At 45.7% G+C, this 22,411-nt stretch overlaps 1 protein-coding gene and 1 long non-coding RNA gene across 2 annotated transcripts in view; both read right to left on the bottom strand.

The window, feature by feature from the left end:
- Nucleotides 1-22,411, bottom strand: part of LOC129829430 (protein phosphatase 1 regulatory subunit 1B-like) — a 44,099-nt gene that overhangs the window by 4,632 nt on the left and 17,056 nt on the right. Inside the window, exons 2-3 of the mRNA XM_055891128.1 lie at nucleotides 944-1,027; nucleotides 753-828 (exon numbers count right to left, since the gene is read on the bottom strand). Coding sequence (XP_055747103.1) covers nucleotides 753-828; nucleotides 944-1,027 — 160 coding nt within the window. The remainder of the gene's footprint in view (nucleotides 1-752; nucleotides 829-943; nucleotides 1,028-22,411) is intronic.
- Nucleotides 2,585-15,232, bottom strand: LOC129829440 (uncharacterized). Its single transcript, XR_008755391.1, has 3 exons — nucleotides 13,074-15,232; nucleotides 7,504-7,636; nucleotides 2,585-6,973 (listed from the first exon to the last, which is right to left on the bottom strand). It is a non-coding gene; the product is annotated as an uncharacterized LOC129829440 (long non-coding RNA).

Here is a 22,411-nt window from a genome sequence, read left to right on the forward strand (position 1 = left end):
CTCTGTGTGTATAGTGTGTGTGTGTGTGTGTGTGTGTGTGTGTGTGTGTGTGTGTGTGTGTGTGTGTGTGTGTGTGTGTGTGTGTGTGTGTGTGTGTGTGTGTGTGTGTGTGTGTGTGTGTGTGTATAGTACCTACTCTTATAAAGACATTCCAACCGATTGACATGACTTGTCACGTGTACCTTACCCCACTGACCCCATTTCACAAATGATATAATCAGGGGAAAACAGAACAGTAAAGCAAGGTAAACACAGTATCAACACAGGGATAATTCACCATACAGAGGACATGTATATTCACCATACAGAGGACATGTCTTACTAGCACATGCTCTATGTTTATGGCTCTGCGTGAAACAACAAGTATGAAGCAACATTAAGAAACTCTGTGTGTATAGTGTGTGTGTGTGTGTGTGTGTGTGTGTGTGTGTGTGTGTGTGTGTGTGTGTGTGTGTGTGTGTGTGTGTGTGTGTGTGTGTGTGTGTGTGTGTGTGTGTGTGTGTGTGTGTGTGTGTGTGTGTGTGTGTGTGTGTGTGTGTGTGTGTGTGTGTATAGTACCTACTCTTATAAAGACATTCCAACCGATTGACATGACTTGTCACGTGTACCTTACCCCACTGACCCCATTTCACAAATGATATAATCAGGGGAAAACAGAACAGTAAAGCAAGGTAAACACAGTATCAACACAGGGATAATTCACCATACAGAGGACATGTATACACTACTTACTCAGTCAGTTATACGCTTACCTTTCAGGGATGGTGGCTGATACACATTTGAGTTGACTCGCTTGGGCTTGAGTACCCCATTCTCTCCTACGATCCACTGTGGAAGGAAGAACAAGTTGAATGTAGCCTACAGTTTTGAAATAACACAACCATTCACATGACTATAGGGTGACATGCAGTTATCATCTGAGGCACTAGGGGCGCTCTGTTACCTGATGCGTGGACTGATCATCCTCAGGAGAACACTGGTCTGCCACTCTGAACAGCGTTGCAGGTGTAGGCCGCCGGCGCCGGATCTAGACACACACAAGAGAGAAGAAGAGAATCTGGTATTTGTTTTTTTGGGTGTAAGATCTCATCAGCGCTTGTAATGTGTCCAGTTCTCCTAATTTGACTCCAGGCAAGGAGTCAAGTATGAGTACTGCTGGGGAAGGCCAGGGGTCAGAGTTTAGGGGTCAACAAGAGGTGAAAATGAATTTCTTAAAAATCATATAATGTGATTTTCTGGATTTTTGTTTTAGATTCCGTCTCTCACAGTTGAAGTGTACCTATGATAGAAATTACAGACCTCTACATGCTTTGTAAGTAGAAAAACCTGCAAAATCGGCAGTGTATCAAATACTTGTTCTCCCCACTGTATATATAGACACTCTCTGTGTGACCCCGATTTAGCCCACTTAACAGAGCAACCCCCCGAGAGAAATCAGTATCACTCTGAACTCTACTTTAGTCTACTTTAGTCATGTACTTAGTACATGGTTGATATATACATTATATGGTACAAACATAGTTTACCAATCAATGTGTATGTGCCTGTGGGTATTCACTGCAGAACAGTAGTTTGATGCAAAACTATGTCACTCAAGCAAACAAGTCTGTGAGCATAAATTCACGTTTGCATATCTGCAAACAAAAACATGTAGAAACAAAAACATGCGACTAATTGATCAAAAAAATGTTTCTAGTGAGGGCCCTATAGTAGGTATTACTTGCTGGATCAAATCTCTAAGATGACAAGATACAACTCTGTTGTTCTGCCCCTGAACAAAGCAGTTAAACCACTGTTCCCAGCAGGCTGTCATTGTAAATAAGAATTTGTTCTTAACTGACTTCCCCAGTTAAATAAAGATAAAATGACTATATGTACACTCTCTGTCCCAATGGGTAACCTGCTACCCACTCTAACTGGGTGCTCACAGTACACTGCAGACGGCTCTCTCATTCTGTCAACACTGGCATTCTTAAGCTACAGTACAAGGTTCATTCATTTGACAATGGAAGGAATGCAGAGAGAGGGTCAAGGAGAACAGTTTATGGGGCGTTCTGTTCTGTCGTTTTAATTCCAGGTAGAACCCCACTGTGAAGGTTTGGCAACAACACTCACAGTGCATTGACTCGCAAACACAGTCTCCCACAGTCTAAAATAGATCAAGCAGAAAACAGTTTGCAAACTAGCTGTGGTAAGTTGTTTTGGATACATGCATTCAGGTCAGATGAATAGTGCACTACTTATAAGGATGGAATCCTGGAAAGTCAAACAGAGAAGTTCATGACAAGTCTCCTCACTGGGCATACAATTGGGTAATATTTAGTACGTTGATTAATGAGATTCCAACCTATTTTCACCCACTCAAAAAGACAGCCAAAGGTTTGTTGAATTCCCAATGTGTTATCAATAGTATTTTTAAAAAATAATCTAAAACAGAGGTTCTTTTTTTTTAACATACTTTTTTTTTGGGGGGGGGGGGTATTACTAACAACAGATTAAATAACTTTTGGCCAAGGATCTGTGGAATAAGTTAAGCGTATGTAAAACAACACAATGTAAAATTATGAATCTACAATCAAATCAATCAAATCAAATCCAATTTTATTTGTCACGTGCTTCGTAAACAACAGGTGTAGACTAACAGTGAAATGCTTACAATGTATGTTCTTAATACTGGGCAACATAGGCTTGGGAGACACAGTGTTATTGGTATCCACAGTACTCCACCAATTGTACATTTTTCTATTCAGTACTACCCCCCCCCCAAATTGTTTTTATTTGACATAAATGCACTGTAATTTAAAACTGCAAAGTTGTCTCTCTGTGTTGAATTGCAGGATATTAGCTTTAGAGCTGCAACAGTAAAACAAATATCTGTCCCATGACAAAATGTGTAGAATTACAGGAAATTAGATTGAAAACTTCTGAACGTTCCCTCTGATGCCAAGAAGCAGGCCTTCTAAATGTTCTTTCCCTGGGCCCGAGACTTGGTTCATCCTGCCATGTAATGCAGACGTCATAGTAAAACCTTTTGTAGGCTGTTGTTAACGCACTCGAGTTGTGTTCTGATTACGAACGGGTCTGTGATGAATTTGCTAACACAGAAGGGGTCCCCGGCCCCAAAAGGTTTGAGAACCCCTGATCTAAAATTACAACCAAATTCCAAGGAAAAGATCAATGTCTGATATTTGGTTCAGTTGTATGTCTTATCACTGCGCTTTCAACCGTTTAAAAGCACATTCAAGTTCAAATGGGAATAAAATGTTAGATGTTTTGTTTATTTCTACAACAAGTGAATGGGTTATCACTGTGTTTGATCTAACAGCATGACCAAATGACCTGGACTGCAGTTAGTTGAGATCACATTAAAGTACATAGTGCAAGGGATCAATGCTGTTTGAGAGTCTATGCAGATTATTACAGCAATTGGGAAGGTTTCCACAGACCTGCAAACCTGAACATACACGCTTTCTATGATTACATAAGAAGACATTTATTGTTACAGTAACCTCAAAATGTGGCCACTCATTTTAAGGTTGAAGAAATAGTGTTACATTAGTTGGTAAGATAGCCTTCACATTAGGCTATTTGCTGTCACACAAAAGTCATATTGAATTGTGTTCGGTAGACAACGCAACCCAATATCAACTTAAGAAGGAGATGTATCTTCTGCATGGATAGCCCCATCGGTGCCACTGAGCTTGGCTTTAATTCCAGCTTGACTACAAATTAATTAACAATTGATATGTTGGATTCCCGTTTTCATTTCAGCCAAAAATCGAAATACAGTTTGATTTGACTTCATCTCTATTCTTTAACGTTTATTTTTGGTTGAATGGAGAAGTGAATCTGACATAGTTATTACTAGTGCACATTGGTAATAGACAGTGACAACTATTAAAGCTATGCAGTGTTGGGCTTGGTTAAAAAAGTCTGGATAGGAGAACTACGAGATAGCTGTAGATCAAATCAAATCCAATGTTATTGGTCACATGCAGATGTTATTGCGGACGTAGCGAAATGCTTGCGTTTCGAGCTCCAACAGTGCAGTAATATCTAACAATTTCACAACAATACACACCAATCTAAAGTAAAAATGGAATTAAGAATGTATAAATATTTGGACAAGCAATGTCAGAGCGGCATAGACTATGGTACAGTAGAAAAGTATAGAATACAGTATATACATATAAGATGAGTAATGCAAAATATGTAAACATTATTTAAATGACTAGTGTTCCTTGGTTAAAGTGGCGAGTGATTTCAAGTCCATGTTCATAGGACAGCAGCCTCTAAGGTGCTCTCCAGCAGGAGGTGCTGCCCAGACTACTGCTTTCTATCTTATAGTGGATATTACATCGAAGATGACGTTGTTTCAAAGGTGAAAATTAAACATATTTTATACAAGGTTTGTCTATGTTGAATATTGGTTACCATGATCACATAATCCTGTGGTTGAAATCTCACCTTCAAAACAACAGTTTACGCCGACGACTTTTTTTCAAATCCAATGTATTTTCCACGTAGACAACAGGTCACAATACGTTGACAAATGAAGTTGAAACGATGTTGATTTAACCAGTTTGTTACCAGTGGATCCTCTCTAGATCTAGACCAGCCAACCTTGGCCATAGCCTGAACCTTTGCTCCTCTCTGTTTATGGTGTCACACAACATCAGTAGCACTTCTCTGTTTTCCATGAAGTTGCTCTCTTGATGTGTTCGTGTTTGACCCTGTGGATCTCATTCCTCTAGTTATCCAGGGCAGACAGGGTCTTCATCCCAAATGGCACCCTATTCCCTACATACAGTAGAGCACTACGTTTGACCAGAGCCCCATGTGCCCCGGTCAAAACTCTGGTCAAAAGTAGCACACTATAGAGGAAATAGGGTTCCATTTGGGAAAAATCCTGGGTCTGGGAGCTGTGCGTCAAAGCAAGCAGGTCACTGTTGCCAAAGCACAGGCTTGGTGGGCCACACAACACATCATAATCTCCTCATGAATGTTCTGTATATCTCTCCTCACTTCCCCTCTATCTCTCGCTCTCACTCTCTCTCATCCCCCACTTCCAATTCCACTTCATCCTCTCCTCCCTTTATGCTGTTCACCCCACATATCATTCTTCATTCCTTGACAGTGACATGACATTATCCTCAACCCCCCTCCTCTGTTTCTTTACGACCTTCTCTCTCAACCTCCCCCTCTTTCCTATCTTTTTCCTCTTTCTCCTCTTTCTCTCTCACCCATCTCTCTTCCCTTTCCCCACATCACCGGGCTGTGCCCACCGGGTTCTGTAATCTCATTATGGCGCTCAGCTTGAATGACGTCTCTCCACTCCCTCGGTGGGAGACATCCCAGCAGGGCTCCCTCACTGTGTGACCCCCTACGTCTCCATCTCTCTCCACTGACATGGTGAGAGGCCCTGGTTGTTGCTGTGGCTGCTGCTGCAGGTCAGCCTGGCTGACACCTGATATCTGTGCTGGGTAAAACCAACCCCCTCGCCTGCCCGCCTGCCAGAGGTAGTGGTGGAAGAGTGGGTAAGACAGAGCACAGCAGACCAGATGTTAACCAGGCCCATGTCCCAGCTACTATACTGGGATGCTTCGTGGTCTTATACATAGTACCAATCCAGGTATGTAGAGGACTCTGGTGTGACTCTCATAGTACCAATCCAGGTATCTTCCTAGGGCTCTGGTGTGAGCTCTGAGATGTCGCTGTTCTTTAGAGGAAGAGAGAGGAGAGAGAAAAGAACAGTGAGGTAGACGGAGCGAGATAAATTAAAATAACAAATGTCAAGGGAACTCAAAAAGGTAGAGAAAGCAAGCGGCATACACACGCAGAGAGAGAGAGAGAGAGAGAGAGAGAGAGAGAGAGAGAGAGAGAGAGAGAGAGAGAGAGAGAGAGAGAGAGAGAGAATGAGAGAGAGAGAGAATGAGAGAACGAGAGAGACAGGGGGATAGAGCAAGCGTATGTGTTTTTGCCCTCGAGCTGAAAGGGTGTTGCTGGATAATTGAGGTCATTATGGTATAATAAAAGGATTTATACAGTATGTGTGTGTGTGTGTGGACCCTCAGAGTGTGTGTGAGAGTGACTCAGCTCTTACTGACATCACAACTGGCCTCCCCATGTTAATGAAGAGACGGTGACGTTTAACCCTTAAAACCTCTTTACCGTCACTCCTACCTGTAGACTACTAGGACTGCTAGAGTGATTAATACTGGGGCTGCTAGAGTGATTAATGACTTCCTGTAATGGACCAATGAATGGCGTCAAGTTGCTTCCAGGAAAAGGTCACCATCGATTATAGAGAAGGTGAGTATATACAGCTATAAACGCATAGAGGGGTCAGGGTGAGTAACAGCTACTGTGACAGGCATCAATGCACAGTGATTATGCACACACGCCATTTCCAAAGAATAATACGCACCGTATACGGGTCAAACACACAGACACACACCTGGCATTTCTCATACACACACACATCCGGCTGGGTGACGGTGGCAGCAAGGCGGATGACGGTGGGAAAGGCCAGATGACATAACACACAGCCACTTGTAATTTTCCAGTCTTTCAATCGCCCCACTTCAGTAGTTACATAAGATCATCTGTGACCTTCACATGTAGGCTTTTATACTGGGCCACAGCATGTGAGATTACTCCTGTTATACTTTACCCCCCCCACTCCAACTCTCCTCAGTTGCAGCCATTGTTCAGTATCCTTAAGTATCAGTCCCACTGTTTCTGGCCTCTCAGCAGCTCTGTAGGGCAGGAGTGCATCCCAAATGGCACGCTATTCCATATATAGTGCACCAGAGTGGGCCCTGGTCAAAGGTAGTCCACTATATTGGAATAGGGTGCCATTTGGTACACAGACGTGGGCTGTTGATGAGCTGTCACAGGGCCACTCATGGGCTCCACAGGTGGGGCTACAGCCGGTATGTGTCCCCACGGGACTCCCTGTCCCCCACAGAGCCTACAAGCACAGGGGAAATATTACAGCTCTTAAGCTTGAAGAGAGCCAGGCCGTCATTATCAATAAGAAGGTGCTTGACTGACTCACCTGGTTAAACTAAGGTTAAATGAAATGGAGACCTTATTTGAACTGAAGGTGGGTTAGATACATGCTGATTAGGGTAAGTGTGTGTGTGCATCAGTGGAGGCTGCTGAGGGGAGGACGGCTCATAATAATGGCTGGAATGGAGTCAATGGAATGGAATCAAACACATCAAACATATGGTTTCCATGTGGTTGATACCACTCCATTGACTCCATTCCAGACATTATTATAAGCCACCCTCCCCTCAGCAGCAGTGTATTTGTGCATGTGTGTGTGTGTGTGTGTGTGTGTGTGTGTGTGTGTGTGTGTGTGTGTGTGTGTGTGTGTGTGTGTGTGTGTGTGTGTGTGTGTGTGTGTGTGTGTGTGTGTGTGCACGTGTGTGTGTACATGTGTGTGTGTAGAGCTGTAGTGATGGTGAGCGGAAAATGAGAGCGTTTTGAACCTACTTTGATTTATGTGACTTTCACACCTCCCCCTTGGATGTGTCACATCTGCTCCCTGCTACGCCCTCTGGTGTTCATCCGGTGTCTTCTTGACCTGCAGTTACTCCCCCTGTACACTCTCTCTCCCGCTCCCTCTCTGTGTGATTGTGTGGTTGGAGACAGGTGTGCTAGAGTCAGAGCAGATCCCTACCAGCTGCAACTTGTTCCATAATCAAGACCTCTACAAATACTGTCCTGCCACTTCCACTCTGCCAGATCGTAAACTCTGCTCAGTCAGTTCATGATTCTAGCTATTTATTATTACACAAAATCCTGTTACTCTGCTGTGCCTGTTTCTCTGACTGACACTGTTTATCCTCTCATTGCAGTTACTGCTCTGGCTCCTGTCTCCTGTTCCACATCTCACCACCCAACTACATTGCTCTGGATTGTACTCACCATCACTACCTTGGATTCCCCTCAGGACCTGTTTACCCTGTTCTACTCAGCCAACTCCAACCTCAGTCTCCACATCTGTTTTTTCTGCAACTCATCCGAGCTACCCCGGATCTGCACTCCATATCTCTCTGTGCAACAATAAATATTTTGGTTCATTCATCCCTGTTTCCTCATCTGGGTCTGCTCTTGGGTTCCCCTGTGTCGCTCCGCTTAACAGTACGATCTGGCCAAGAGATGAACCCAGCAGACTCCACTACTCTTCACCAAATTCTTGTTGGTCAAGGCACCCTTCTTGAGCAACATGACCACAGATGAGATGAGGAAGGTCTTCGACCACCCGGTCTGTGGAAAGGATGCTGCTAAACAATTTCTGTCCCTTCATCAAGGCTCCCAGAGTGTGGCTGAAATGGCATGAGTTCCGCACCCTCGCCGTAGAGAGCGGCTGGAATGACAAGGCCCTTCAGGGAGCATTCCGGAACGCACTCACTGAGACCCTCAAGGACGAGTTGGTGTCCAGAGAGGAGCCTGATGGACTTGACACACTAATTTCTCTCACTATGCCAGCAGCATACCACCCTGCATACCACTGCTGGCTTGCTTCTGAAGCTAAGCAGGGTTGGTCCTGGTCAGTCCCTGGATGGGAGACCAGATGCTGCTGGAAGTGGTGTTGGAGGGCCAGTAGGAGGCACTCTTTCCTCTGGTCTAAAAAACGAATAATATCCCAATGCCCCAGGGCAGTGATTGGGGACACTGCCCTGTGTAGGGTGCCGTCTTTCGGATGGGACGTTAAACGGGTGTCCTGACTCTCTGAGGTCATTAAAGATCCCATGGCACTTATCATAAGAGTAGGGGTGTTAACCCCGGTGTCCTGGCTAAATTCCCAATCTGGCCCTCAAACCATCATGGTCACCTAATAATTCCCAGTTTACAATTGGCTCATTCATCCCCCTCCTCTCCCCTGTAACTATTCCCCAGGTCGTTGCTGCAAATGAGAATGTGTTCTCAGTCAACTTACCTGGTAAAATAACGGTAAAATAAAAATAAATAAAACTATCCGCATTGACAACCATCTCCGTGAGCCTTGGAGGGAGAGGGGAGGTAGGGTTGCATGTCCCATAACATCTGCTTCAGTGACTTGCTCACTTTCTCCGACTGCATCACATCTCCAGGCATGTTCTAATCCTGAACCCATGCAGGTCGGCCGGACCTGTCTATCTCCAGAGGAGAGGCAGCGGCGTATCAGTACTAGGAGCTGTCTGTATTGTGGCCAGGTTGGTCACCGGGTCTCCACTTGTTCCCCGTGTCCAGCAAGAGGGGGCTCAACAGTAGTGGGGGGTATACTGTTGAGCCAAATCGCCTGCCCATCATTTCCCAGACCCCTGCTTGAGGCCAACCTTGTGTGGCAGAGCCAGGCTTTTCCTCTGCCTGCTTTCATCGATTCAGGTGCCAACGAGCTTTCTGGACCGAGGGGTCGTTAATCAGTTGGGTCTGGACATTGTTTCGCTCGATTCACCTCTGGATGCCAACGCTCTCAATGGAAAGCTACTGTTCCTGTTATCCTGCGTCTCTCTGGAAATCACCAGGAAAAGATTAGTTTCCACATAATCGACTGTTCTCACTCACCTCTGGTTCTGGGCCATCCATGGTTAAAGCTACACAACCCACAGATTGACTAGTCCACCGGAAGGGTTACTACTTGGAGTACATTTTGTCATTCTAATTGTCTACATTCTGCCCTTCCTCCTGCCTTGTCTGCACCCCAGTCCATTCCAGAACCACCAGACCTGTCTTCTGTTCCTCCAGAATGTCACGGTCTAGCTCCTGTATTCAGTAAGCACCACACCCCATCTCTGCCGCCTCATCGGCAATACGACTGTGCTATCGAGCTTCAGCCTGGAGCTCCTCTCCCTAGTAGCAGGTTGTATAACCTCTCTCGCACCGAGCAAGAAGCCATGGAGGAATACATCCAGGACTCCCTGGCTGTCGGACATATCAGGCCTTCTTCCTCTCCGGTGGGAGCTGGATTTTTCTCATCAAGAAGAAGGATGAGTCACTGAGGCCATGCATAGACTTCCGTGGGTTGAATAGTATCACTGTCAAGAACATCCCTTGCCACTCATCAGTGCTGCTTTTGCCCCCCTCCATGGGGCCACAGTGTTTACTTAACTTGACCTCCGGAATGCCTACCATCTTGTCGGCATCAGAGAAGGGGATGAGTGGAAACCGGCGTTCAACACACCACTTGGACATTTTCAGTATTTGGTCATGCATTTTGGTCTCACTAACACCCCTGCTCTTTATCAGAGCCTTGTTAATGATGTCCTGAAAGATGTCATTGGGTGTTTTGTTTTTGTCTATGTGGATGACATTCTTATTTTTTTTGAAGGACCTTGAGGCTCACAAGCAACACGTTCTCCAAAGGCTGTTGGAGAATACGCTGTTAAGGTGGAGAAATGTGAGTTTCATGTTTCCTCTGTGTCCTTCTTGGGTTACATTATTGTGCAAGGACAGCTACGAATGGACCCTGCCAAGGTTAGGGCAGTCACAGAGTGGCCTGTACCTGCTAATCTGAAGCAGTTAGAGCATTTCCTGGGGTTTGACCATTTTTATAGATGATTCATCCGTGACTACAGTCGTTTGGCAGCTTCTCTCACCACTCTGACCTCCACTCCATTCCACTGGTCCCCTGAGGCAGATGCAGCGTTCTGGGAACTCAAGCACCACTTCACTTCTGCTCCAATCCTTACCCAGAACTCTGCAAGCTCTTACCTGCAGAGAAATTGACATGGGTAACCGGGAACTCCTGGTTGTTAAGCTGGCTCTTGAGGAGTGGCGTCACTGGTTAGATGGTTTGGTCCTTCCCTTCATTGTGTGGACGGATCACAAAAATCTAGTCTACATCCAGACCGCCAATCGTCTGAACTCTCGGCAGGCCAGGTGGGCATTGTTTTTTGGAAGATTGAACTTCACACTCACTTATCGCCCCGGATCTAAGAATACCAAGCCTGACACCCTCTCCCGTCAGTTCACCGCAGACAACACAAGTTCCGAGCTAGAAACATTATGCCATCCTCCAGCATCGTTGCTGCTGTCTCCTGGGAGATTGAGTCCCGTGTTCGTCAGGCTCAGCTGAACCAGCCTGATCCTAGAAACGGTCCTTGTAAGGCTCTGTTTGTGCCAGATTCAGTTCGTTCTGATCTTCAATGGGCCCATTCTACTCACCTCACCTGTAACCCTGGCATGAACCGGACTGTCGCCTTCCTGCGTCAGCGATTTTGGTGACCCACCATGGAGACGCTTGGGAATTCATCTCAGCGTGCTCGGAACAAAACCTCCACCAAACCTCCACCTGGTCTGCTTCATCCTCTTCCCATACCCAGTCGCCCCTGGTCACACATAGCTTTGGACTTCGTCACTGGCCTTCCCCCATCGAATGGTAACTCAGTCATCCTAACTATTATTGACATATTTTTTTTATTTTATTTTCAAAGCTCTCTGGGTATTAAGGTCAGCCTTTCGTCTAGATATCACCCCCAGACCAACAGCCAGACCGAGCGGGCCAACCAGGAGTTGGAAACTGAAAGATGCTGTGTGAATTCGGCTAACCCTTCCTCCTGGAGTGCCCAGCTACCCTGGGTGGAATATGCCCACAACACCCTCATCAACGCCTCATCAGGTATGTCTCCCTTTGAGTGTGGCTCTGAGTTACCAACCTCTCTTGTACCCTGCCAAAGAGGTCAAAGTAGCGGTGCCCTCAGTCCAGAACCACATGCGCTGTTGTCGCACCTGGGGGAGGGCCCGGGCTGCCCTTTGTGCCTCCACCAGGACCCAATCTCAAGCTAACTGTCGACGTGCTTCAGCCCCAGTCTACACTCCAGGTCAAAAGGTATGGCTTTCCTCTAAGGACTTGCCCCTGAAAGTGGTTTCCAAAAAACTAGCTCACCGATTCATTGGCCCCTTTAAGATTGATCGTGTCATAAACCCCTCTGCTGTTCATCTGAAACTCCCAGACTCTCTCAAAATTCATCCCACCTTCCATGTATCCTTAATTTAACCAGTCTGCTCCTGTCCCCTCCTGCAGCTGCTCCTCCACCTCCTCGGCTCATCCACGACCATCCTGCCTATGCTATTCGGCGGCTTTTGGATGTGCGCCGTCGGGGCTGCGGTTGGCAGCATCTGGTGGACTGGGAGGGATATGGGCCTGTGAAGCCCTGCTGGGTGCCCTGTCGTCACATTCTGGATCCCTCCCTCTTACAGGATTTTCATACCTCGCACCCAGACAAGCTGGGCTGTGCGCCAGGTGGCGTCCGTGGAGGAGGGTACTGTCACATCTGCTCCTGCTACGCCCTCTGGTGTTCATCCGGTGTTTTCTTGACCTGCAGTTACTCCCCCTGTTCTCTCTCTCCCTCTCTGTGGTTGGAGACAGGTGTGCTGGAGTCAGAGCAGATCCCCACCAGCTGCAACTCATTCCATAATCAAGACCTCTACAAATACTCAGTCCTTCCACTCTGCTCAGTCAGTTCATGATTCTAGCTATTTATTATTATTCAAGATCCTGTTACTCTGCTGTGCCTGTTTCCCTGCCTGACACTATTTATCCTCATTGCAGTTACTGCACTCCATATCTCTCTGTGCAACAAATATTTTGGTTCATTCATCCCTGTTTCCTCATCTGGGTCTGCTCTTGGGTTTCCCTGTGTCACTCCGCTTAACAGGATGTTTCTCTTCCAGTCTCCTATAAAACCGTTGGCACTAATGGGCTGTGTGCGTCGACTCAGTGATGGTATTTTAATCAGTAGCATAGGGGTATGGAAGATTAAACTGAGCTGGTAGGACCAAGTCAAACCTGCACTGGGCACAACAACCCTTCTCTGCTCTTCACTCCTGCATTCAATGCGTGACAATGACTCAGGTAGGATTCATATGCCATGGTTGACATTGTGTGTGTGTGTGCATGATTTTGTGTTTGTGTGTGTCAGTACATGTACACTACCAGTCAAAAGTTTGGACACCTATTCATTCAAAGGTTTCTTTATTTTTACTATTTTCTATATTGTAGAATAAAACTATAACATTTCTAAACTATGAAATAACAAATATGGAATGTAGTAGTAACCAATTTTTTTTAAACAAACCTAAATATTTTGTGAGATTCCTCGAAATAGCCACCCTTTGCCTTGACAGCTTTGCACACACTTGGCATTCTCTCAACCAGCTTCATGAGGTAGTCACCTGGAATACATTTCAATTCAAATAAAATTGTATTTGTCACATGTGAAGACCTTACAGTGAAATGCTTCCTTATAAGCCCCGAAAAATGCAGTTAAGAAAAATCCTTTAAATAAAGTAACAAATTAAAGAGCGCAGTAAAATAGCATTAGCGAGGATATATACAGGGGGTACAGAGTCAATGTGCAGAGGCACCGGTTAGTCGAGGTAATATATACATGAGTTATTAAAGTGACTTATGCATAGATAACAGAGTAGCAGCAGTGTAAATGGGGGGAGCAATGCAAGTAGTCTGGGTAGCCATTTGATTAGATGTTCAGTAGTCTCATTGCTTGGGGGTAGAAGCTGTTTAGAAGCCTCTTGGACCTAGACTTGGCACTCCAGTACCGCTTGCCGTGTAGTAGCAGAGAGAACAGTCTATGACTAGGGTGGCTGGAGTCTGACAATTTTTAGGACTTTCCTCTGACACTGCCTGGTATGGAGGTCCTGGATGGCAGGAAGCTTCGCCCCAGTGATGTACTGGGCCGTACGCACTACCCTCTGTAGTGCCTTGTGGTCGGAGGCCGAGCAGTTGCCATACCAGTCAGGATGCTCTCAACGGTGCAGCTGTAGAACCTTTTGAGGATCTGAGGACCCATGACAAATCTTTTGTTTCCTGAGGGGGAATAGGTTTTGTCGTGCCCTTTTCACGACTGTCTTGGTGTGCTTGGACCATGTTAGATTGTTGGTTTGTGAACACCAAGGAACTTGAAGCTCTCAACCTGCTCCACTACAGCCCCATCGATGAGAATGGGGGAGTGCTTGGTCCTCCTTTTCCTGTAGTCCACAATCATTTCCTTAGTCTTGATCATGTTGAGGGGGAGGTTGTTGTCCTGGCACCACACGGTCAGGTCTCTGACCTCCTCCCTATATGCTGTCTCGTCATTGTTGGTGATCAGGCCTACCACTGTTGTCATAGGCAAACTGAATGATGGTGTTGGAGTTGTGCCTGGCCATGCAGTCATGAGTGAACAGGGATAATGGGGGGAACTAAGTACACACCCCTGAGGGGCCCCAGTGTTGAGGATCAGCGTGGCAGACAAGTTGTTGCCTACTCTTACCACCTGAGGCGCGACCCGTCAGGAAGTCCAAAATCCAGTTGCAGAGGGAGGTGTTTAGTCCCAGGGTCCTTAGCTTAGTGATGACCGCCGTAGCACTATGGTGTTGAACGCTGAGCTGTAGTCAATGAACAGCATTCTCACATAGGTGTTCCTTTTGTCCAGGTGGGAAACGGCAGTGTGGAGTGGGATTGAGATTGCGTCATCTGTGGATCTGTTGGGGCGGTATGTGAATTGGAGTGTATCTAGGGTATCCGGGAGTATGCTGTTGATGTGAGCCACGACCAGCCTTTCAAAGCACTTCGTGGCTACCGTCTTGAGTGCTACAGGCGGTAATCATTTAGGCAGGTTACCTTCGCTTCGTTGAGCACAGGGACTATGGTGGTCTGCTTGAAACATGTAGGTATTACAGACTCAGTCAGGGAGAGGTTGAAAATGTCAGTGAAGACACTTGCCAGTTGGTCTGTGCATGCCTTGAGTACCCGTCCTGGTAATCCATCTGGCCCCATGGCTTTGTGAATGTTGACGTGTTTAATGGTCTTGCTCACATTGGCTACCGAGAGCATTATCTCACAGTCATCTAGAACAGCTGGTGCTCTCGTGCATGCTTCAGTGTTGCTTGCCTCGAAGCGAGCATAAAGGCATTTAGCTTTTCTGGTGGACTTGCGTTACTGGGCAGCTCGCGTCTGGGCTTCAATTTGTAGTCCGTAATAGTTTCCAAGCCCTGCCATATCCGACGAGGGTCAGAGCCGGTGTAGTAGGATTCAATCTTAATCCTGTATTGACTCTTTGCTTGTTTGGTGGATCGTCTGAGGGCATAGAGGGATTTCTTATAGGCATCCGGATTAGTGTCCCGCTCCTTGAAAATAGCAGCTCTAGCTTTTAGCTCAATGGGGATTTTGCCTGTAATCCAAGGCTTCTGGTTGGGACATGTACGTACGGTCACCGTGGGGATGACCCGCCAGCTCTATGTTATTCATGTCGTCGTTCAGCCACGACTCGTTGAAACATAAGATATTACAGTTTTTAATGTCCCGTTGGTAGGATATGTGCTTTTAGCTCGTCCAATTTATTTCCAGCGATTGTACGTTGGCCAGTAGTATGGATGGCAAGGGTAGATTAGACACTCGTCGGCGGATCCTCACAAGGCACTGCAAATGACGGGGATGAGTGTCACGTTCCTGACCTTGTTTTCCTTTTGAATAGCTTTGTTTTGTTGGTCAGGACGTGAGCTGGGTGGGCATTCTCTGTGTTTGTTCCTTGTTAAGTGTCAGGGTTAATTGACCTTGTATGGCTCTCAATCAGAGACAGGTGTTTTTGTTTTCCTCTGATTGAGAGACATACATAGGGAGGTTGTTTCACATTGTTTGGTGTGGGTGGTTGTCGCTGTGTCTGTGTTTATTGCACCACACGGTACTGTCTCGTTCGTTTTGCCTGTTCGTGAGTTCTGCGTGTTTTATGTAAGTTCCATGATCAGGTCTGTCTACGTTGTTTGTTTGTTATTTTGTATAAGTCAAGTATAGTTCGTGTCAGTCTTCGTCTTTTCAATAAATTCATTATGTCAACATACCTCGCTGCGTATTGGTCCACCGATCCTTCTCTCCTCTCCTCATCCGAGGAGGAGGAAGAAGTAGACAATCGTTACAATGAGGGCCTGTTCAGGTGTCTGCAGTAAATCCCTCTCGTCCGACTCATTAAGGAGAAATTCTTCGTCCAGCTCAAGATGAGTAATTGATTTCCAGAAGCTCTTTTCACTTTGTGCTTTAACATTCCATAGTGAAGACTATATGCATTTAAAAGGAGAGAGGTGGTGGTAGAAAAAGTATGGAAGTATTATGAGTCAAATGATATGGAAATCCTCCTGACAAACCATGACTATACCTTTAAAAAAAAATCTAAATACATTTTTAGCAGCAGACATTTTCTGCTTTTCTTTTCACAACAGAATGTAATATAGGCTATTGAAAAAATATATATATTTTGCACTACACTTCTGAAGTTTCATCTTGAGCTGGACAAAGAATTTCTCCTTAATGAGTCGGACGAGAGGGATTTACTGCAGACACCTGAACAGGCCCTCATTGTAACAATTGTCTACTTCTTCCTCCTCCTCGGATGAGGAGAGGAGAGAAGGATCGGTGGACCAATACGCAGCGAGGTATGTTGACATAATGAATTTATTGAAAAGACGAAGACTGACACGAACTATACTTGACTTATACAAAATAACAAACAAACAACGTAGACAGACCTGATCATGGAACTTACATAAAACACGCAGAACTCACGAACAGGCAAAACGAACGAGACAGTACCGTGTGGTGCAATAAACACAGACACAGCGACAACCACCCACACCAAACAATGTGAAACAACCTCCCTATGTATGTCTCTCAATCAGAGGAAAACGAAAACACCTGTCTCTGATTGAGAGCCATACAAGGTCAATTAACCCTGACACTTAACAAGGAACAAACACAGAGAATGCCCACCCAGCTCACGTCCTGACCAACAAAACAAAGCTATTCAAAAGGAAAACAAGGTCAGGAACGTGACACTCATCCCCGTCATTTGCAGGAGAAAGAGGCAGAAAATATATCTCCGAAAGAAATTGGGGTGCCTTGTGAGGATCCGCCGACGAGTGTCTAATCTACCCTTGCCATCCATACTACTGGCCAACGTACAATCGCTGGAAATAAATTGGACGAGCTAAAAGCACATATCCTACCAACGGGACATTAAAAACTGTAATATCTTATGTTTCAACGAGTCGTGGCTGAACGACGACATGAATAACATACAGCTGGCGGGTCATCCCCACGGTGACCGTACGTACATGTCCCAACCAGAAGCCTTGGATTACAGGCAAAATCCCCATTGAGCTAAAAGCTAGAGCTGCTATTTTCAGCCATCCTCTCCAGAACCATCAAGAGGTTAAAAAGGTATGCCTTTTTAAAAGTTAATTTGTGGAATTTCTTTCCTTAAAACCTCTCTGGGATATGTGGGACGCTAGTGTCCCAACTGGCCAACATCCAGTGAAAATGCAGTGCACCAAATTCAAATAAATTACTATAAAAATTTTACTTTGATGAAATCACACATTCAATATACCAAATTAAAGCTACACTTGTTGGGAATCCACCCAACGTGTCAGATTTCGAAAATGCTTTACGGCGAGAGCAAACTATGCTATTATCTGAGGATAGCACCCAAGCAAACAAACACAGACCATCATATTTCAACCCTCCAGGCGCGACACAAAACACAGAAATAAAAATATAATTCATGCCTTACCTTTGACGAGCTTCTTCTGTTGGCACTCCAATATGTCCCATAAACATCACAAATGGTCCTTTTGTTCGATTAATTCCATCGATATATATCCAAAATGTCCATTTATTTGCCGCGTTTCATCAAGAAAAACACCGGTTCCAACTTGCGCAACGTGACTAAAACATCTCAAAAGTTACCTGTAAGCTTTGTCGAAACATTTCAAACTACTTTTGTAATACAACTTTAGGTATTTTTTAGCGTAAATAATCGATAAAATTGAAGACGGGATATACTGTGTTCAATACCGGAGGAAAACAAAGTGGAGCGTGCTTTCAGGTCATGCGCCTCTAACAAAGAGTACACTTCCCTCTACCCGCATTCTGAACAGTGTTAGCTCTTCATTTCTCAAAGGAAAAACCTCAACCAATTTCTAAAGACTGTTGACATCCAGTGGAAGCGATAGGAACTGCAAGAAGGTCCCTTAGAAATCTGGATTCCCAATGAAAACCCATTGAAAGGTGAGTGACCTCAAAAATAAAAGATCTGAATGGTTTGTCCTCGGGGTTTCGCCTGCCAAATAAGTTCTGTTATACTCACAGACATGATTCAAACAGTTTTAGAAACTTCAGAGTGTTTTCTATCAAAATCTACTAATAATATGCATATCTTAGGTTCTGGGCCTGAGTAGCAGGCAGTTTACTTTACTTTTCATCCGGACGTGAAAATACTGCCACCTATCCCAGAGAAGTTAATGCGTTCGAGCCAATCAGTTGTGCTGTGACAAGATAGGGGTGATATACAGAAGATAGCCCTATTTGGTAAAAGACCAAGTCCATATTATGGCAAGAACAGCTCAAATAAGCAAAGAGAAACGACAGTCCATCATTACTTTAAGACAGTATTTCAAGAACTTTGCAGTCGCAAAAACCATCAAGAGCTATGATGAAACTGGCTCTCATTAGGACCACCATAGGAAAGGAAGACCCAGAGTTACCTCTGCTGCATAGGATATGTTCATTAGAGTTACCAGCCTTAGAAATTGCAGCCCAAATAAATGCTTCACAGAGTTCAAGTAACAGAAACATCTCAACATCAACTGTTCAGAGGAGATGGTGTGAATCCGGCCTTAATGGTCGAATTGCTGCAAAGAAACCACTACTAAAGGACACCAATAAGAACAAGAGACTTCCTTGGGCCAAGAAACACAAGCAATGGAGATTAGACTGGTGGAAATCTGTCCTTTGGTCTGATGAGTCCGAATTTGAGATTTTTGGTTCCAACCTCCTTATCTTTGTGAGATGCAGAGTAGGTGAATGGATGATCTCTGCATGTGTTGTTCTCACCGTGAAGCATGGAGGAGGTGGTGTGTGGGTGCTTTGCTGGTGGCACTGCCAGTGATTTATTTAGAATTCAAGGCACACTTAACAAGAATGGCCCCCACAGCATTCTGCAGCGACACGCCATCCCATCTGATTTGAGTTTAGTGCGACTATCATTTGTTTTTCAACAGGACAATGACCCAACACACATTCAGGCTGCTGCATCAGATGACCTGGCCTCCACAATCACCCGACCTCAACCCAATTGAGATGGTTTGGGATTACATTTACATTTACGTCATTTAGCAGACGCTCTTATCCAGAGCGACTTACAAATTGGAAAGTTCATACATATTCATCCTGGTCCCCCCGTGGGAATTGAACCCACAACCCTGGCGTTGCAAGCGCCATGCTCTACCAACTGAGCCACACGGGATGAGTTGGATCACAGAGTGAAGGAAAAGCAGCCAACAAGTGCTCAGCATATGTGGGACCTCCTTCAAGACAGTTGGAAAAGCATTCCAGGTGAAGCTGGTTGAGAGAATGCCAAGTGTGCAAATCTGTCATCAAGGCAAAGGGTGGCTACTTTGAAGAATCGGTTTGGTTACTGTTTGGTTACTACATGATTCCATATGTGGTATTTCATAGTTTTAATGTCTTCACTAATATTCTGCAATGTAGAAAATAGTAAAAATAAATAAAAACCCTTGAATGAGTAGGTGTGTCCAAACTTTTGACTGGTACTGTATGTGTGTGTGTGTGTGTATAGAACAAGAGAGTGTGAGGGTTAGCACCCCTTGCATTGCTGAGTGGGGTGCAGATCTGGCTGATATGGGTCTGCTCTCCAGAGGCGGTCCTCGTAGATAGGCCAACTAACAGGCCAGCCTATTAAAAGACAGCAGTAGAACAACCTAAACTAGATCTGAGGACCCCCAGTGGACCCTGCGTAGGCGAGAGAGAGGCTCTCTCTAGCTAATGCTGCTAAAACTAAGCAGAGCTCTACTACATCATACCAGCCAACCATCTCTAAAGGGAGACACTATATCCACCCAGCACCTGCAATGCCAACACAACGAGAGACACCCCCCCATGTTATACTCCCCTGTCAACCCTAGGAAGCGTCCTGTCCTGTCCTCCAGGTGTATGGTAGGTACTACTTCATTACATTAGCCCATCTCATTAGCCCAGCGTAGGGCAGATCCCAGATATAGAGGTGGACGCAGCACTTTGGTCCCATAAAACGGCATTCCATTCTTGTCTCTCTCACTGTAATGATTGGGCCATAATTCAACTCAAACGCATATAGATTTACAAGTGATTGATATACTGTACAATTAGGATGCCCGGCCTCACACAGACACTCATGAGCTACATGAGTAGGGAATAGTGTTTGCAGATGTGCATGGCAACTTTTATGCAATTAAAAGTACACTTGCGTGTGCAACCAGGCACGTACTCACGACTGAGGAGTGACTCACCACCCATCCAACCTAACACTGTCAAACACAACTCATTAAAATCTCTCTCTCCCACAAGCAGGTCAATATCCCATCTGCTACTATTCTCTCTCTCCCTCTAATCCACACTTCCATCTCTGTCCCCCTCTCTCTCTTTAATTCATCTCTGCTCTGTCCATCTCTGATTAAGAGCACATAGCAGAGGGTGAATGAGGCTTTGCAGCTATCACAGCTCTGTGTCTGCCTGAACTCTAAGGCAGCAGGACTCACTCTATTCAATTCACCAGGGGCATCTCCCTTCTTCTCCGTGTCAGGTCCTGGGAGAGGCCAGACAAATGAAATGGTTGGACCTTTAGGTCGCTCTAAGTGATAAAGGAAATGACACAATAAAGTGAAAAGTAATCCTTCCCTTTGTGCACTGCGATTGTGTTGTTTCTATTAAGAGGCATTAGCAACGGGGCAACACTTCTGTCAAGAACAAAACCATCAAAGGTTTAAATCAAAAGCCTGGTGGTGCTGACGTGGTTTGGAAACTCGGCACAGCCCGAAAAGTAATGAAATTCTTTTGGTGACAGATAACAAAATATAATAGAGAAATAAAGAACATCTCTCTCCCTACTTGAACAGAATGCTGCTGGTATTATGAGCTTATGAACTAAAAAGAACTGAAACACAAGAGACATTGATGATCATCGTGTTTGAAGGAAGGGACGTACAGCACATGCGGGCTGCATGTGGATAGAAGGATAGCAGGTTGGAACTTTGTGTAAACAAACTGAAATAGGGGGTCAGAGCATCCCTATAGCCAGAGCGGCACGTCTTGCTCTTCATTGTAGTCAGAGGGCTAATGTTAATACTATGCATGCCAATCTCTCTTGGCTAAGAGTTGAGGAAAGACTGCCTCACTTCTTGTTTTCATAAGAAATATTCATGTGTTGGAAATTCAAAATTCTTTTCATAGTCAACTTACACACAGCACTGACACACACACTTTGTAAGGATCGACACAGGAGATGAGAAGCAGGTACAGGAAGTGAAGGTTTATTAGCTGACGGACATGAAACGGAACAGGTACAGCGTTTGGACAGGAACACATAACAACAATTAATGCGAACACAGGGAACACCACCGAGGAACAGACAGATAGACAGGGGGTAATCAACAACGTGAAGGAGTCCAGGTGAGTCCAATGAGTGCTGCTGCGCAAAATGATGGTGACAGGTGCGTGTAAAGAAGGGTAGCCTGGCGCCCTCAAGCGCCAGAGAGGGGGAGAGGGAGCAGGCGTGACAGTACCCCCCCCTCTAGGGGCGCCACCTGGGCGAGCCTGGCGAGCCGGTTGAGGCGTGGGAGCCTGACGATCCGGCTGAGGCGTGAAATCCCGATGGACCGGCTGAAGCATGACGTGATATGGGAACCTGCCGAGCCAACCAAGGGAAGGAAACCTCAAGAGCCAGCTCGGGCGTGACAGCCAGACGAGCCAGCTTTGGCACCCCCGGTTCCATTGGCGGCGGAATCCAAGCGCGACGTCACCAACAAAACAAAATAAATTATGGGCAGGCTGAGGCATAGGAGCCCAACGAGCCGACTGAAGCATGAAGTGAGATAGGAACCTGCTGAGCCAACCGGGGCAAGGAAACCTCTTGAGCCAGCTAGGGCATGACAGCCCGACGAGCCAGCTTAGGCACCCCCGGTTCCATCGGTGGCAGGCCCCGGGTCAGACATCACCAACAAAACAAAACCCTAAAAAACTCCCTGATGCTTCTTGTAGTGGTGTCCGCATTCTGTAAGGAATGACGCAGGACATGAGAAGCAGGTACAGCAAGTGAAGGTTTAATAGTTGATGGACATGAAACAGAACAGGTACAGCATCTGGACAGGAACACATAAGAACAATTAATGCGGACACAGGGAACACCACCGAGGAACAGACAGATATACAGGGGTTAATCAACAACGTGAGGGAGTCCAGGTGAGTCCAATGAGTGCTTCTGCGCGTAATGATGTTGACAGGTGCGTGTAAAGAAGGGTAGCCTGGCGCCCTCGAGCGCCAGAGAGAGGGAGAGGCGTGACACACTTACCCCACCAGACATGCCACCAG

This window comes from Salvelinus fontinalis, chromosome 2 (assembly GCF_029448725.1).
Source record: "Salvelinus fontinalis isolate EN_2023a chromosome 2, ASM2944872v1, whole genome shotgun sequence".
Taxonomy (NCBI): domain Eukaryota; kingdom Metazoa; phylum Chordata; class Actinopteri; order Salmoniformes; family Salmonidae; genus Salvelinus; species Salvelinus fontinalis.